This window comes from Nannobrachium achirus, assembly GCF_963921795.1.
Source record: "Nannobrachium achirus genome assembly, chromosome: 13".
NCBI classification, from domain to species: domain Eukaryota; kingdom Metazoa; phylum Chordata; class Actinopteri; order Myctophiformes; family Myctophidae; genus Nannobrachium; species Nannobrachium achirus.
In genome coordinates, this window is record NC_137833.1 from 42560467 (window position 1) to 42577865 (window position 17399).

At 42.6% G+C, this 17399-nt stretch overlaps 1 protein-coding gene across 6 annotated transcripts in view; it reads left to right on the top strand.

The window, feature by feature from the left end:
- Positions 1-5917: 5917 nt before the first annotated feature.
- Positions 5918-17399, top strand: part of col13a1 (collagen, type XIII, alpha 1) — a 54674-nt gene continuing 43192 nt past the window's right edge. For all 6 annotated transcript variants that reach the window (XM_080740494.1, XM_080740496.1, XM_080740498.1 and 3 more), the window contains exons 1-4: positions 5918-5938; positions 10424-10459; positions 11572-11598; positions 15047-15097. In XM_080740494.1, the coding sequence (XP_080596620.1) occupies positions 10439-10459; positions 11572-11598; positions 15047-15097 (99 nt within the window). In that variant the 5' untranslated portion in view covers positions 5918-5938; positions 10424-10438. The remainder of the gene's footprint in view (positions 5939-10423; positions 10460-11571; positions 11599-15046; positions 15098-17399) is intronic.

The following is a 17399-nucleotide window of genomic DNA, read 5'->3' on the forward strand; positions in this document are numbered from 1 at the left end:
TTATGTTCTTTTTTTCTAATTGAAACTGTCTGTAAAACCTCCTCTTAGTATCCCTCAAACTGTCTCGTTTCTCTGTACCAACTGGTTTTCATTTGACGGCAGAACAAAGTGAACAAATTGACCTGACAGCAGGCTTTTCATCTGGGACGGACCGAGCCTTAAGGAGCAGACAAAATAAGCCAGTTTAGAAGATAATGCAGGGGATTTGATTTGACATTTCATGGAAGTGATTTGTCATTAGTGGTTTTCCTCGCCTCATTGTGATTGACGTAATGGCATTTAGTTGCCCCCTCTGTCATGAATCACCAGTAATTGATTTTGTCGGATGACTCTGGGCTTTCTGATTATACTCGTGAAAAGGTCATGGGAGCAATATTCGGTTCCCTTTTTTTTGGGTGAAAAGTCTACCTGAGCTGTCTGAGTTTGAATGTGTAGCCCTGCCTCAACGTGTCCCTCCCATATGTTTCTGATGATCATTTTAAAACCTGGTATTACCCGGCAGGGCCGCCTTTTGATCAAGTCTCTCTCTATGGAACCTTGAATAACCCCACTCTAAAGATAATAAATAATACATTTCCAATTAAAGCCATTTGGACTCGCTATAATGCAATAATCATTTAAACATTTGAGTTCATAGAGTTCAGTATAAGAGTAGTTTAAGATATTCTTTACTGAGAGTTTATCCCTGAGTGGAAAAAGGTCTCTCCGCTTTTGGCCAGATGCCTTGAATTAATCTTCGACTGGGCGTGGAAGAAATGTTTAAAGGAGCGACCCGGTCCATCTTTGGCACAGGCTGCACATTGTGTTGTCAGACGGTCTCCCTGGCACAAGCCTCTCTCTTACTGGCTCTCCATCCCCTGCCCCTCTCTCATCAATCCAAGGATTGATCGGTAGGCAGAATATCTGTCAGCATTAGCCAGGGTCATGAGATGTTTTAAACAAGGCGAGGCTGACCTACGGGACTACACACAGTATTTGTCAGATGCGTGATGATTGATTGCATTAAGGACAGGTCCCCTGAAATTGATACATTGGTTTGTGCTTCAATGACATGATGCGACATGGGTTTAAAGCACCGCTTGGCAGAATTAGCCCCCGCGCTTGACTTATTAAGGCAGACAGGCTGAACGCATCAGTGAGTCATCCTCTAGCAATGGAATCTAACAGGTGACGCCAAAGACTTGAATTTCAAAGCACCTTTCCTCACCATTCTTGTTGGCATTTCTCTTCTTGCTGAATAAGACGTAACACTTTATTGATAACGTATTTTTAGATGTTGGAATCTTCCCAAGGTATGCTCAATTTGAGTCATATTTACGGTACTCTACTATGAAACGGTCAAAAGCGAGAAGATTGCACGGGATTCTGAACAAATTGAATGCAGACTGTTTGTAACTCTTAAAGGACAACTTTAGTTTTTTACAACAAGGGTTCATATTTTAGATTGTAATTAAATAATATAAAAGATGAGTGTTTCTATTGTTTTAGAGATTCTTATTTCAGTGTTTGGGTGCATGCGTACAAGTGGCTAAATATGTCATTTTACACAGAATAAGCCCATTCCCAAGATACAACGCAACCTTTCATGGTTGGTTGGTGACTTATGGGGGCTAGAAGTGTTACTGTAAATAGCAATAAAGAAACTGATGGCTTATTGTGTCTAAAAAGATATATTTAGCCACTTGTACACATGCCCCATGCGTACGCATGCCCCACATTTTAGCAAGGTAAACGCGATAAAACAATAGAACGAAGCAAATGAAAACATTTGAACTCTCACTTTTTCTTTTCTCTATTTACAATCTAAAATATGAACCCTTGTTGTAAAAAAACAAAGTTGTCCTTTAATGCCTATCCTTAATGTAAATTGTTTTCTATGGTAAATAATAGAAAAACTAAACAGTCTTTTTCTCTCTCTCTCTCTCTCTCTCTCTCTCTCTTGCAGGACCTCCAGTAAGTAGACGAGAAGCCTTGTGTGACCTGAGTGTGGTAAAGTGACCATTTTATTTTTGCATTTTGGTGTGGAGGCACTTTCTCTGAGGTTGAGTATTCAGGTTGCGTGATGCCAGCATCTTACCTTGCCTTTAATCTGGATGTGTGAAGTGTGCACAGAAGTGGTCATACCGTAATTTGACATTACACTTCCACAAGTTCGGACTGTTTAGATTAAGAACTACTTGAGTCTATAAATATATAAGATATTTAGTGCCTAGACTACTGCTATTATGCATTCATTACAGTGTCCTAAAAGCCCATTGAATACGTATGAATACGGTATTTGTATAGTCGTTAATCGGCACCTCAGCCAAACGTCCCTCCCTGGAAAGTATGATGGATTATTTCCTAGAGGAGATATCCAAGGTACATGATGTCAGAAAGCGGGGCACGTTTTCCATTTTCGTACACTTCCAACACCACAGGAGCTGACAACTGCAAACTCCAAGATATGCTCAGATTAGACGTCTCTCCTGCACGGTAAAATCCTCAGTGTTAAACACTGAGAATTTTACTGTTTATGTCCAGTCTCCCTTTTGCCAAATACCTATGATTTGGTATCTCATCCTATCCGTTGCATATCAAGGCTAACCTGTAAGGCCCGTCTTTGCCTTTGGGGTCTTGAGGAGGGATGTATGCAACTTGTTGGGCAGGGTGCTAAAATTGCTCACAGCTGTGACAGCTGCGTCCTGGCACTAGGAGCAAGGGTGAAGGTCACCGCCTAACTTAGGGCCTTGGCAATGATGGATTGTACTGGGACAGCCAAGGGGAAGGATGGAAATGCTATAGAGCCAGGGATAGCCAGTGACTGACAGGGTAGCCAGGCTGGGTGTTTACCACAGGGGCCTCTGTAGGAAGCCATTGGGCTGTTGTGGCTAGGTCAAGGAAACTGAGAGGATTAATTACAGTTAGCTAGTTAGATGGTTTGATAAGACAACTGAAGTTATGATAGAATTATACAGTGGAGTGGAGTTCATCTAGCTTATTTTGTGATTAAAATGTAATGTCTGCCAAGCCAAATTACAAATCTAAAATGGTTATTCATTCTGTTAAGGCAGATTTTAAATGAAGCAGGGGAATAGCCAGCTTCACCAAGCCAAAGTAGTAAACCGTGTATTATCTCATGAATGAATCAATTACACTATTTTAGTCTCATATATCAACTTTAAATAGATAGTTTAGATGCTTAAAGAAAACTATGTTCCATAAATCTGTTTTCTAACACTGGAACTTAATGTGCACTTTGACAAGGGTGGGAAGTTCTGACAAGACAATTTGTATACATTATTTCAGGAATCTATTTACATAAGAAGCTTAAGCTAACACAATTACCCGAGTGATTCCAAGTGTAAAATGACGTGAAATTAGTCCTTTCCTGCTCTCCTGAAAACCGTGCGCTGTCGAACACACAATAACATTATCATTCTTCATAGGTCACATCACAGGGGCTTGGCCCTCTGCCCTCGCTCTGGCCGTGTGCGTTTAACACACTCTAAAACAATCAAGTGTGATGGGAAACACCCTCCAACGCTAATAAAACTGAACAGTGCTGCCAAATTGGCGCCTTTCAAAAGCTGTCAATCACAATCCCAACAAACACAGTAAGCCACCATTTAACACCGTCGTGGGTGAAAATGGAGGGCATGTTTGCTAAAGATTAATTGCCAATGCGCTTTCATAGTCAGTTAGCCGTCGCCTCGCATTGCTCTGATGTCAGCTGCTGGGTAAAATAACACCAATCAGAGAGCACAGCTAAAGTCGGGCCTTTCTCCCACACATCCCAACCAGTTCCTTAGAGGCTCCGGAGGCCCCAAGAGACCGTAGATCGCCCGCATGATAGCCAAGTACATCCCACCCCCTTTCTCATTCATTCAGCGGCACTTTGCCAAATGGGAGCCACATGTTGCAGGGCTACCGCGTAATTCCAATGAAGGGTTCCTTCCGGCAGTAGGGAACCCCTGACCCCTGCAGACGGCCCCTGGAGGCCCTGTAGCTTATGGGCAGGCACCCATGTGTGGCATGTTCTCACTCAGCACCTGGCGCTGCACCTCACCACTGCACTCTGACTGCCGGTGCCACGTACTGTACTGTAAGGTGCTTTAGTTAAACTACTCATCGTCTGACCAAGCTCTAGTCCCTGGGCTCACTTGTCCAGATGTTTAAGTGTCTGGCAGAGTATATTTTTCAATAGATATGCTGCCTATACAGTAAACACATACGTAAAGTATGTGCTGTACATTAAGCCTAGGTGATATTTTTCGATCGTCCATTTTATTAAAATATATTTTTTAAGGATAAAATAGGGATTTAGTGATTAAAAACAGAAAATGATAACACGTATGCCCTATTACAATATTACAAGTCTCATATCATGATATTGATTTAATTTTCTTAATGTGACCTATTTATGTTTGACTTCCCACTGTACATACTTAATTTTGGCCATACTGTAGCTTATACTCCTAAGCATTGTACATGATTTAACGATACCTCAGGAAGACTCAACACATAGAGGCAATATATCATCAAAATATGGTCCTACTATAGTCTTGCTGGTAGCTTTTGTGACTGCGAATTTAATTCATTTTGTCAGAATCAAAGTGCAATGAGAAATGAGAGGCGTGTTAATGTCTCGTCCCTCTAGGATTATTGAAGTAAGAATAATGACTTCCCCTCTCTCGCTGTCGGCCAGAACTCACCCACACACACACACACACACACACACACACACACACACACACACACACACACACACACACACACACACACACACACACACACACACACACACACAAAACACACACACTGGGATGGTCTAACAAAAGTCTCCCAGGACTCCTCAGGGAGGAATAGCGATGAAATGCCAACATTCAAGTCCAGGAACTCCTCCAAAAGAATGATCATACTTCTTAGTAAACAGCCAGTGTCTAGGTACAGTTGCTTTTTAGAAAATGTCAAGAGTTCCTGTTTAATCTCGCAAGCAATTAGTTGAACATCCTTTGCCAAAGGCTTGCTTACAAAAGAACCATTTATTTGTTTTCTGCTACCTTGGAGAAACAAAACACACTTGACATTGACAATGTGGCCCCACTTCTTCAAGACGTCCGTAATTGAATGTTATTGTACTCACTGACATTGTACCTCCTCTACCTTTGTTTATCGTGGAAGTCACTGGGCAGAAATGCTCTCATTTCTGCTGTTAAAAAAAGCACTTCAGAGAGAGCGAGTTCAGAGTTCGCAAGTTCATGGTCAGTGATGTACTGTAGGTGCATTAAGAGTTTATGCCTGAGTTATACTTGTTTGTGCATTGTGTCATGCACCGAAAATAACCGACACATTGTGACCTTGAAGATTTGCTATTTTTGGCGCGTGATACTGGAGCACAACAAAAAATAAATCAGGCATTGGTCTAATGTATAGCTAGAGAAATGCACACTGTGGCATGCACTTTCACAAAACCTTTGCATGTTTCTATTCTGATAGAAATGATCAAATGTTGTGATCTGTAATGTTCAAAATCTTGTAATTTGTTTATAATGTACTTTTTCTTTTCTTTTCCTTTTATGCATTTGACCTCGATTTAAAGAGGCATGTGATTGCAATGCATTATCCATAGTTAGCATTCAACTAGGACTAGCACTTCAATGAGCTACTTTCTCATGTATGTTTTTCTTCAGTCATGGAATGCTGTGTTGTCTCCTTTTTTTGTCTGCCTGTTTTTGCTGAACCACCAGGTCAAAATAAAGATGTACTGTACAGTACACATGACAATCTTTGTCAATAACTTGACGAAATTAGGTTTCAGTAATGCTTATCAAACATATTTATTCTGGCCTGGCTCAGTGATTGGTTCTTTACCATGATATACGTTTACTCTCTCTTTTTTTGTACCCATCTTCTCTCACCCTTTCTTCAGGGGCCTCCTGGACGAGCAGGCTTTCCGGTAACTGTCTTTTAACTTGTGTCCTTCTTGTATCTCTGTCTGGTTGCATGTGTGAAATATTGTCCAGTATTGATCTTTCTACACTCTACGAGAAGCTCACATGTTTGTGCTGGGTGCATTTTTGTATTTAGAAAGTGTTAATTTAAGTTACAAATGGTTAAATTAGTACATATAGGGTTTTACTGTGCTCTACTGTACAATCAATAAGAGCTACAAGTTATTGAAAATGATGAGAGATTTAACTTGATCATAATTGGAATTCAAATATCAGTTGCCGCTTAGATTAGTTTGTAGATGAACAATTTAGTAGCTCAGTGTGTATTACTTAAAATATGACAGCTTCTCAGTAGATCTCAGAGACATCAATGCAGCAGACGATTGTGTGCATACAAAGCAGTTTGCAAATGAACATGAAATGTCCTTCATCAGTGCAATATAGACATCAAATGATTATCATCACAGTCAACTGTGATTAACCATGATCATTGCAGTCTGTTTGGTATACTCACCTCCCTGGCCTAACAGCTCTGATCAGCCAGCCATCTCTCTAACATGTCTTAACAACCTTGGACCCAAACCCCACCTGGTCTCCATCACAGCATGGCAACAGGAGACCATCTAATATCAGATCTTTGACATGGGTTGCCAGCTACAACCCCCCCCCCCCCCCCCTCCCCTACCCCCACATACCCTGTGTCCGTTTCTGACTGTCTCGATTATGAAACGGGCTTATGAAACAGTCGGCAGAGGCAGCACACAGGTTTCTCACAGCAGATTAACTAACTAGCACCTTTTGTCAAAGATAGAGATTCTTTACCAGACTCTGTGATTGATTATACCTGTCAGCTAGCTGGAAATGAAATCACAAGTGGTCTTTGACTAAATGAAGGGGAAGGAAGTGGTTTTGGAAGCGGAACTGTCTGCTTTCAAATCAGTATGCAGTGTTTCCATATGTTGCGGTTATATGAGTTGTGATTTTTCAGCAAAGAAATTGTTGAGTGATGATGGATGGATTGTAAGCACATTGTTCCCTCTTTCGTCTTACACAGCACACAAACACCCAAGCACAAATATACAGTGTCTTCGCCACATAATTCCCCACACACATTGCAAACTACATATGGATATGGACCATTGACACTAAGCTCTGGGCTATTGTCTTACAGCCCCAAAATAAGAACCATAACCTAGGCTACCACCATAAAAGACATTAATGTATCATCATCATGCTTATAACTTTATTGAAACTGCTGTACCCTAAGCCCTGCAGGGATTTTCATTTAGCCATGCCCTGTCATAAATGTATATAGAAGCAAAAGCCATCTGATTGATTGTATATTTTACCAGTATAGTATTAGTGGCTTTAGTGTTGAGTGGGGGCTGGTGCTGCAGTTATCCCTGTGTGTGTGTGTGTGTGTGTGTGTGTGTGTGTGTGTGTGTGTGTGTGTGTGTGTGTGTGTGTGTGTGTGTGTGTGTGTGTGTGTGTGTGTGTGTGTGTGTGTGTGTGTGTGTGTGTGTGTGTGTGTGTGCTTGCATTGCTATAATTGTGAGAACCAAATGACCCAAAGTGTAGCAGAACTTGAGAAAACAGACTTTGTGAGGACATATTTCCTAGTCCTCACTGGGAAAACGGTTGCTTTATGGTTTATGGTTATGGTTTATGTTTTGAGTTAATGTTACTATTAGTAGAAGACTCAGGTTTGGAGCTAGGGTTGCGGTTCGTTATTTAGGGCTTGGGGTTAGGGGTTAGATTTTAAGTTATGTCCATTTATACACACTCGCACCCCGGTGTCACATACTGAAAATAGGCGATCCGCAGTGCAAGCTCGCAGCAACGCACGAAACACCGGCACGCAGCTGAACATAACGCAGGCTTTTAGGCTTAGGGTTAAACATTGTTTTTCATTGTCGTCCTAAAATGTTGATGTCCTCTCAAGTATAATAATTCAGGCGCGTGCGTGCGTGCGTATGTGCGTGCGTGTGTGTGTGTGTGTGTGTGTGTGTGTGTGTGTGTGTGTGTGTGTGTGTGTGTGTGTGTGTGTGTGTGTGTGTGTGTGCGTGTGGGTGTGTGTGTTGGACAGGAGCCTAAGATCCAGCTGAGTCTCATTACTGCTGTAAATACACCTGAGAGGCCTTAACGCTGCACTGCTAAGGGCCAGCATAAATCCTTCTGACTGGAGTGGAGCGTACGTGTGTGTGTGTGGGTTGCGTTTGTCAGCTGCTGTAGGCGTGTGCACGTCCGTCGCGCGCGTGTGTATATATATGTGTTTGTATGTGTGAAAATGGGTGGTCAGCTGTGTGGTCAGACAGCAGTGAATTTGAGACTACTGAAGCCCCAATAACTCTGAAAACCAGACTAGAGAGTGATAGGTATACTACAAAAAGAGAGCGACACATGAGAGCTCGGTTGTGTGTGTGTGTGTGTGTGTGTGTGTGTGTGTGTGTGTGTGTGTGTGTGTGTGTGTGTGTGTGTGTGTGTGTGTGTGTGTGTGTGTGTGTGTGTGTGTGTGTGTGTGTGTGTGTGTGCGTGCGTGCGTTCGCGTGCGTGCGCTGCGTGCGTGTGTGTGTGTGTGTGTTGGAAGGTGGGGGTAAAGTAACCCTTATCTCTTTAAGGAGAAAAACCTAAACAATCGAGGCAGTTAAATGGACACATGGAGTGGAATTGTGTGGGGAGTTATCAGGTTTCTGTCTGCGATCTCCCGGAATGTTGTGTAACACAAAAACAGACTTGGCCGTGCGGCTATGTGAGCTTTGAGAGCACACAATTCACCCGATGGGTGGAAAACCAACTTTAGTGAAGGTTATATTTTGTGGTTATAGAAAATAACCACTGTGGGTCCTTAAGGCACTTCATATAGCCCCCGACTCTGGATGAAAACAATCTTGTGGTATTGGTAGTGTTGTTCCAAAGCCTTGGCTCAAATCAGGACCTTGGACAGAGATTTAAAGAGCCCCACTTCAGCCGGCATGTCTCTGGAGACGGTAGTGCGCAGCATGAAGTTATTTTTAAACGTCTCTCACTTATTGGTGACACACCATCTGGCCTAGCATCAATATACCACTGCTTTGTGAAATGGAGTTTTTCAGGAGGGAATCAAATCTATTTTTTCCGGATTAACCACTTAAATCCTACAGTATACTTAATTGTACGACAAAATATTACAATAGCTAATAGCAACATGCTCACAGCGCACTGCTATGCATCACGTTGTGAACTTGTAGATCGGCTGTTTTCGCGGAACATTCGCCTATTATGACATGCCCGGAATAGGGACGCTAGGATTCATGTGGTTAATGACGAGAGAGTTAGAGCTTCACAATAAGCCTCTCTCAAACCTCTCCTCAAAGTTGTAAATGTTCTAGCATGAGGTAACATTGCAATAGTCTATGGAGCCTGGCCCAACCTGTACTGTAGCTACAGTACAACAACTCAGCTCCTGTGGTCGCTCCAACCACCCTGCCCCCCTCCGAAAAACTCCCAGCCCCCTTTTTTTCCATGACGTGTCACAAGACAGAGTGAGTCGTCAGACAGCTGTCAGCACCAGCCAACTCGCCGGTCCTTGGGCAGGCCTGCTATTGGGGCCACGGGCGGCTTGAGCATATTAAAGGGCTCCAGGAATGAGCACCTTCATGTGATAAGTCATTTCAGCGTGACGTGCAGTTTATGGTTGTTTGGGATAGTGTGAAAGAAGAAGTCGATATGCAGGGCAGACGACGTGCAAGCCTGGAAGGAGCAGGCAGGTCATGCTGGAATGCTATGTGATTGGCTATGCCGATGTTTGTTGTTGTTTGGCTTTTTTAAAACACGTCCCAATCTTGAGTCTCCATACCGCAGCCTCCACCCACATGTTTCAAACCCTCATGACCTCTTAAGAGAAATATCATTTTTGCAGATGGTGATCAAATCAGGGCAGACAAGTTGTGGTCTTCATTTCAGGCTATTTAGCCAATCTAATACAGTATGATTCAAGTTCAAATGTATTTCTTTATTTTCTCAGTGTATAAGAACTTTGTTCTTAAGCAAACCAAGACTCTTGGGCATGGCTGCATCAAAGTAGTTCTAGTCCAATCACTGTGGAATGGCTGTAGTCTCATTTCAATTAGGCATGTTGGCATGGTAGACTGGTTCAGCTTTGTATAGGGTGGCAGAGTTAACCCACTGTATTGGTTTTGATGGTCCTTCAAAGGATACCATGACTTTTAGAATTCTAGTCATGACACAATTTAAATAAATGTTCAACAAGCACATCACAATATGGGGGAAATGCATTGTTACTTAAATGAATCATAGTTTTTGAATGAATTCTAATAATGTTATGCACCACTTGAGATTTTTTTCCCCTCATAATGTGACTAAATAGTGCTTACAGAAAAAAATGTGTCAGACTTTAATTCAGAATGTTATGGTATCCCTTTAAGAGTTCCTCTGTTAGTTTGTATTATCATTGTTGACAACTGTCCTTTTGACTTTGCGTTGCTGAATAGGGTGACAAAGGAAGTATGGGAATCCCTGGAAGAATGGTGAGTGATCTGGGATTGTGCAGAAGGTTTATAAATGGTGCAGGGATCATCATTATTGTAGTAAAACATTATGGGAAAGATTTGCACTGACACTACAACTTTGTAGATAAAGCCATCCCTGCAGTTAGGACATTCATAATGTAATTGTATTAACATATTGTGTCATATTTTATGTTTTCATGCAGCTGTCTACAAACATGCCAACTTACTGATATGACTTCATTTATTATATATTCTCAGGCATGAAGACAAGCACATTGCACTTTATTGTAAACTATCATGACCAGTTCCAGACTCCCTCTTCATTTAATTTATTAGCGTTTACACGCCTAATATCTCACAAAACTATCTACAGTAAGCCCAATTCTTCCATAATAAAATGAGTCTTCAATACATATTTATACAATTTGTATGACTGATTTGTCTTTTTCTTTGAGTCTTGGAAGAAGGGTTGCATACTTCTGTTTAGCCAATTCAGCTTTCACCTTGAGAAAGCATGCATTTGTCATTTACAGATATAAAGAAAACATTTTTTCTACTGACAAGCCAAGCCTTCCCCTTATATTGCAAACAGATTGCCTCATTCAGTAAGATTTGTGTTTGTTGGATATGTCCATTTTTCAAGGCAGTTATGTCCCTGCACCATATGGACAACGTTTTACCACTGTATCTTTCAGCTGAGGATATTCACTTATCAAACACTCGTTCTTCTGCTGCCACTTTGGACTCAGCACTTTACTGGCTTTCAAAACACTCCCGCTCCAACGGTAGGCTTTTCGCCGTCCAGCTCCCGCTGTGAGACCAATGCAGAGCACTCACTATTTCAAACAGGGTAGAACTATGTGCTTCTCAAGTACCTCCTCAAAGGCAGTTTGGTTTTCTTTAAGGCTTATCCCTTACTTTCTGCCTGTTTCCCTTGTAAGAAAAGTCTGTCTCGAAACAACTCGTCTCCCGTTAGCGCCCTCCCCTCCCGTTGGCCACCACACTGAGACCACTGCATGCCCCATACCCTCTCCATGTCTCTAACACCAATTCCTCTCTCTCTCTCTTGTCTTTCTCTCCTCACTTCACACCTCGTTGCATGCAACTGTGTCTGCTGTGACTGACTCCAGGGCTTAAAAGGACACACAGGGGAGAAGGTAAGTTTAGGAGCATCTGCCATTATCGAAGGAACCTGTTGCATATTCTCCAAAACAATAGCGAAGAAACCAGGGGAGATATTCATGAATCGCAAATTATATGCCTGTTTGCATAGGTTCCATGGTTTTGATTTGAGGCATTTAAAAAATGTATTTGGCCATGTCATGGCTCTTACTACATAGGACATAGTTGGATGAGTAGGTCATGGTTCAATGTGGTATAAATAGGGTGTCACCCAAGACATTGCTAAGATCTCTGTCTTAGTGGGTGGCGGTGTTGGTGGTTAGCGGTGCATACTTGTAGCGTATACAGGTAGTATTGATTTATATCAGGGAACCTGGGCCTGTATTTTTAAAAGGGCATAAGGGGTCACATTCTGCAAACCGCTTCCCAGCCCGGTCGGATTACCTGAGCTTTTATACATTATGAAACACAATAGTAAAGATCTGTCACAGAGTCTCAATGCTCTAATTTAAGACTCCCCGAAGAAAGCAGAAGGACATTTATGGAGACCACAGCAGAGTTCATGAGAAGATTCTTATGGGGAACGTACATTAGTATCCGTGGATTGATATATATAATGATGGCTGAGTTGTGTCTGAGGTATATTGCGCAAATGTTCCATCCTATTTCCATCTCCAAATCTTCAACGTATTCACTTGCACCCCAAAGACGTGCTGGAGACACGGCACCCTATCATGCTCTGAAGAGATGTGCCTGCCAGTTTTGTGACCTCCCGAATCCTGACTCACCACATTTGCAAAAGCAATCATCTCATCCCTTCCGATATTCGCTCGTATCAAAGCCAGAAACGGCAGCTTTTTCAGATTGACTTTTCATCAAATGTGAGGTGATTTATGGCGTGCTGGGATGTATGTGCGATGAAAAGGGGGAAACATGCGTCACATTCTGCACTGTCGCACACTGTAATAACAAAGGAACTTACTAGCCAGGCGTCAATCAGCCAACACAGTTGTGCTGTTGGCCTCCAGGAGCCACTTATTGACCAGTGAGAAAACAGAAATAGCGTTCTGACCACCAGAATGGTTAAGTGGAGAACCAGATGATGTAGCGTCCGTTTTTGGGAACTCTTGACAGATTTGTGTGCAAAAAAAATCCAACGGCTTCCATTTTCTTCAAGCAGCGGTTGTTTTAGGGAAGCACACAGTAATATTGGAGCCGGGGTTTCTCCCCTGTGGTTGGTTTTGCACTGTAGTTGCCAGGAGAGAGACTATGAAGGGAATACAGCAGGGACGTGCTGGGCCCCTGATTCAGCCCGGGAAAAAGAGTTGGAGAGGCCCTCATTGCGCGCTATAGAGAGAGATCTCTCTCTATAGCGCTATAGAGAGAGATCTCTCTCTATAGCGCTGCTGCTACTCAAAGATTTGCCATTTCAGATCATGACAAGTGACAAGCCAGAGAGCCAATTATTGTACACAAGTTATATTTCGTCGTTGTCGGGTGAAAACCTTGTATGTCCAAAACCGTTTGTTTTGTATTTATCATTTAAAAAATTATTTAAACAATAGTGAAAACAGCCGATCTACAAGCACACAACGCCTCGCGGTGCGAGGCGTTGTGTGCTTGTAGATCTGCTGTTTTCACTACTTTTGTGCAACGGCCTTGTATGATGAAGCAAGGCTTTGCTTTGCAAAAAAATGTATACATTTGAAACTTGGAGATACGAGGTTTCTGCCCGACAGTGACGATTTACTTTGTAAGCCCCCAAAATGGAACGAAGGCTGACATTTTATTTATTTATTTTTTCCTAATGGCCGGCCTGGACCGGCCGGGAATGAACCGTCCGTTCGGGAGTTGTCCCGCTTTTCCCAATGGCCAGCACGTCCCTGGAATACAGTGAGACTTGGCTGCAGTTCATCAGCACATAGGAAAGCATCTACACTAAAATAAAGACAGACCGTGAGACACAAAAAGAAACAGTGAAGATGAGCTTTTCCAGAACATTTCACTCTTAAAACAAATGGGTTCTGTGGGTTCTGTGGGTCGGGCTTGTGGGGCAAGTGACTGGCAAACACAACCAGTCTGAGAGTGAAAACGGAAAGAAATGTTGGATTGGTTCAGCAGAAAAAGCGCATGAACCACAACAGATGGCCAATTTGCTTTTTATGGGCTGGAGAAGACTTCATTTTGGGGGGAATTAAGTCTGCAAAGACCTTTCATAGCCCTTGTTTCTACTATTTGTCTTTCGTGTCACATTTGGTTTGGTTTGGTGTTGGTTTTAGTTGTGATCTTGTTTCTGCTTTGATATGTTGACTCATTTTAAGCAGTATCATGTACCACCTTCTGTACAGTACAAGGGTCTCTGCAGATCTTTGCACATCTTGTTTACCGCACCGTCAGATGAAGTAACCGTAAACTGGAACCTGACCTGGAAACCTCTTTTTCACCATTACCTTTGGCATTTTTCGGCCCCTGCGTGATATATTCCACCATCAATCTATCTAACCAAGAGTGTGAAAACAAATACTTCCCCTCCCCAAGTAGGAATTTGTTCAGAAACATTTAGAATCACCTGTGTTATTGATGGATGGCTTGGCCATCAAAGATGTCCTTGTGATAGGGTTTCCTTCAGGGGTGGTTGGTGGGGGTTGGGATTTGTGCACAGTAGAAGCTAATTAGGGAAAGTGCTGGAAACCTGAGCTGGACCAGTCTGGCCCCAGTGGTTTGTGGGATTTTGCTGGGAGGGTCTGTGGAGCTATAGTGCATGGGCCAGGGCTGACATGGTGCAAATCATCTATTCTGTGCCAGAGCTGAAGCCCAGAGGCTCTCTCCACTGTTTGCACAGCAGTGCTGTTGACCTTCTGAGTCACATTGTCAAGTTATAAAGTATAGTCCTGAAATCAGACCCCTTTTCACCGGGTTGAAATTGATAGTAAATTAGAACAATCATGCTCATATGCATGCTCACCTTGTCCCACGATTGGCCTGAGAGGCTGTAGTCATGTGTTGGAGGTAGAGACACAGTAGGCCTATGTTTAACAGATGGTAACTGATGTCCCCCACCTCCCAACACCCCTCTTATCTTCCTTGTCGGGTGGAAACCTTGTATGTCCAAAACCTTCCTTTTCTTTGGTTATTATTCAAAAAACTATTTAAAGTAGTGAAAATAGCCGATCTACAAGCACACAACACTTCACACCGCGAGGTGTTGTGTGCTTGTAGATCAGCTATTTCCACTAGTTTTGTGCGACACCCTTGTATGATGAAGTAGGGCTTTAATTTACGAAAAAGCATACACACATTGGAAACTACGAAGATACAAGGTTTCTGCCCGACAGTGACGTTATGCTACTGTAAGAATATATCTGGACCTTCACAGTGCGCAATTTCTGTCGAGGTTTGTTAGGAAAGAAAATGATGTTCTCTCTGTTGCTCTTGCCTTGTATCTCCTCCATGTCATTTGTCTCTCTTTCTATCTGTCCTTAGGGGGCACCGGGTGAGCCGGGGCTGTCAATTATTGGGCCAAGAGGACCTCCTGTAAGTCTCTTCACCTCTCCTTACACCTAATAAACCCCTGTCTTATCTCTAAACACTTATCTCTGCACAGCACACTTGGGCCTGCAATCTCAAGCATTTTATTTGCTGCCCTTTCTGGAGACGTCTGCTTAATGCTTCTGGGACTCGTGCCTGTTTTATGCTGCGTTGTTCGACGGTGTTGCATTCCGAAAATAGCCGAGCTGGTAGATTAGCTATTTTCGGCGTGTGACACTGTCGCAAGACAAAGTATAAATCGGGTTTTAGACACTAACAGCATGACTTTGCAGTTTCCTCAGATTAGATTGGTTAATTGTTGAGATTTGTTCTGTCCATGCTCATGTTACTGTATAATGAGATCCAGGATTAAGAAAGTTAGGTAAAATAGGTCATTTGACGTGCTTGATTCTTTAAACATTTAAGTCATAGTGAGGAGATGCCGATCTTCAAGCTTCAATGGTCATATTGTGACACATTGTGAGCTTGTCGATCGGTTATTTTTATTATTTTTGACAATTGTGAAAATGTGTGAACATTTTTACATTGAAACTTGACATTTGAAAATGTCAGCTCACATTCCCAAAATACTGTAGGAATGCCAGGTTGAAAATGGTTACGGAATTATATTAGAAACTCTATTGAAGTCCCACATGAAGCATGTGGGATGAATCTAAGCGGACATGAATGAGACCATCATTTGGTCTTTTGTATTAACGTCCTGGAGTCTGTGAGACAGAAATAAATGCACCGAATCGCGGTGCATTTCTATGTCTTTCCTCTTCTTTTCAAATAGCAGGAAAACAATAGTGTGTCGGTCTGTGTTGCAGAATATCCCTTTTCTCGAATCTCTTTGAAGACACTTCAGTCGTAGTTTCCCTTTTGGTCCAGTTTACGGTTGCAGAAACAGTTATATACACAGCCAATAGTCTAGCCACTTAAGTGGAGCTGACATCTGTTTTTGAAATTGGTGATTATTACAATATATACCTGTGTGTGTGAGAGAGAGAGAGAGGTGTGTGTGCGTGCGACTGCGTGCGTGCGTGCGTGCGTGCGTGTGTATGTGCCCACTATTCCTGAATGGGTAACAGGCATTTCTAATGAATAGCAGGCTGGGGAGGAAGTGAAGCGCAGTAGGAGCCAGGTTCTGAACATAGAGGGCCATAGTCAGAATGAGGTACTTGAAAGATAGTTTCCCACAGCAGGTAAGATTGACATGAGAGGCTGGTGTTGACCTGAGATGGAACAAGGGAGTTAATTTGGCAGAGAGGTTGGGAGAAAGAGAGAGGAAATGACAGCTTAGGCTAGCCAGGTGGGCTTGGCTGGCTGCGCTGCCACACTGTCATTTTAGAGAGTGGAAGATCTGTGGCGCAGGCTTTTCTTCTGCAAGAAAAGTTTTCTATTATACGGGTTGCAAACCAAACATTGTTTTTACCCCTGCTAGCTGCGGGGCTCAAAGGATGGCAATGTCAGTTGGTCAGTGCGTGGAACAATTTAATTTGGTTGCAAATTACATACAGTATCTCTCAAACTACTGGCTGGAATCCTCTGCACCTTCATGCTCCCCAAATGATGACCCCTACTGATTTTGGTGACCCCATGGCCTTTCCTCTTATGCCAACCTTATAGAACACATTTTCCACTGTTCCCACGGTATCTGGTCAGCCACCAGCAGAGGCCGAGCCCTGACTAGTTTTAGATGTTTATTTGTCCCACTAATGAGAGTTTGGGCATCTAATGATTGAAATACCACTTCTTAGATTATGTGGGCCATTGTGGGGTGTAAGCATCAGTATGACCTCTAGGGGCTAATGGAGCCTTTAGAATGTTCCATGAAACTTAGTCTATAAAGCCACCTAGTCTATAAAAACAACAATCCAATGGCAAAGACAGTGTTTTCATGAGGACATGTTCTTTTATGGTCACTGTCGGGCAGAAACCTTGTATCTCCAAGTTTCACATTTGTAGGATTATTTTCATAAATAAAAGCCCTACATCATCATACAAAAGTGTCACACAAAAGTAGTGAAAATAGCAGCTGTCTACAAGCACATCGCGAGGCGTTGTGTGCTTGTACCGGTAGATCGACTATTTTCACCATTTTAAATCGTTTCCAAATTAACAACAAAAAAGGAAGGTTTTCAGACATACAAGGTTTCCACCCAACAACGGCGATCTATGTTGTGAAATGTGTTTATCATACCATGCTGTCAATATCCCACGTCCCTTGGGACCATGTAAAATACAACGACCCCATGTTCTACAATGTTTTTTTCATAACTAGACTGAAGATTCCCCCGGGAGAGAA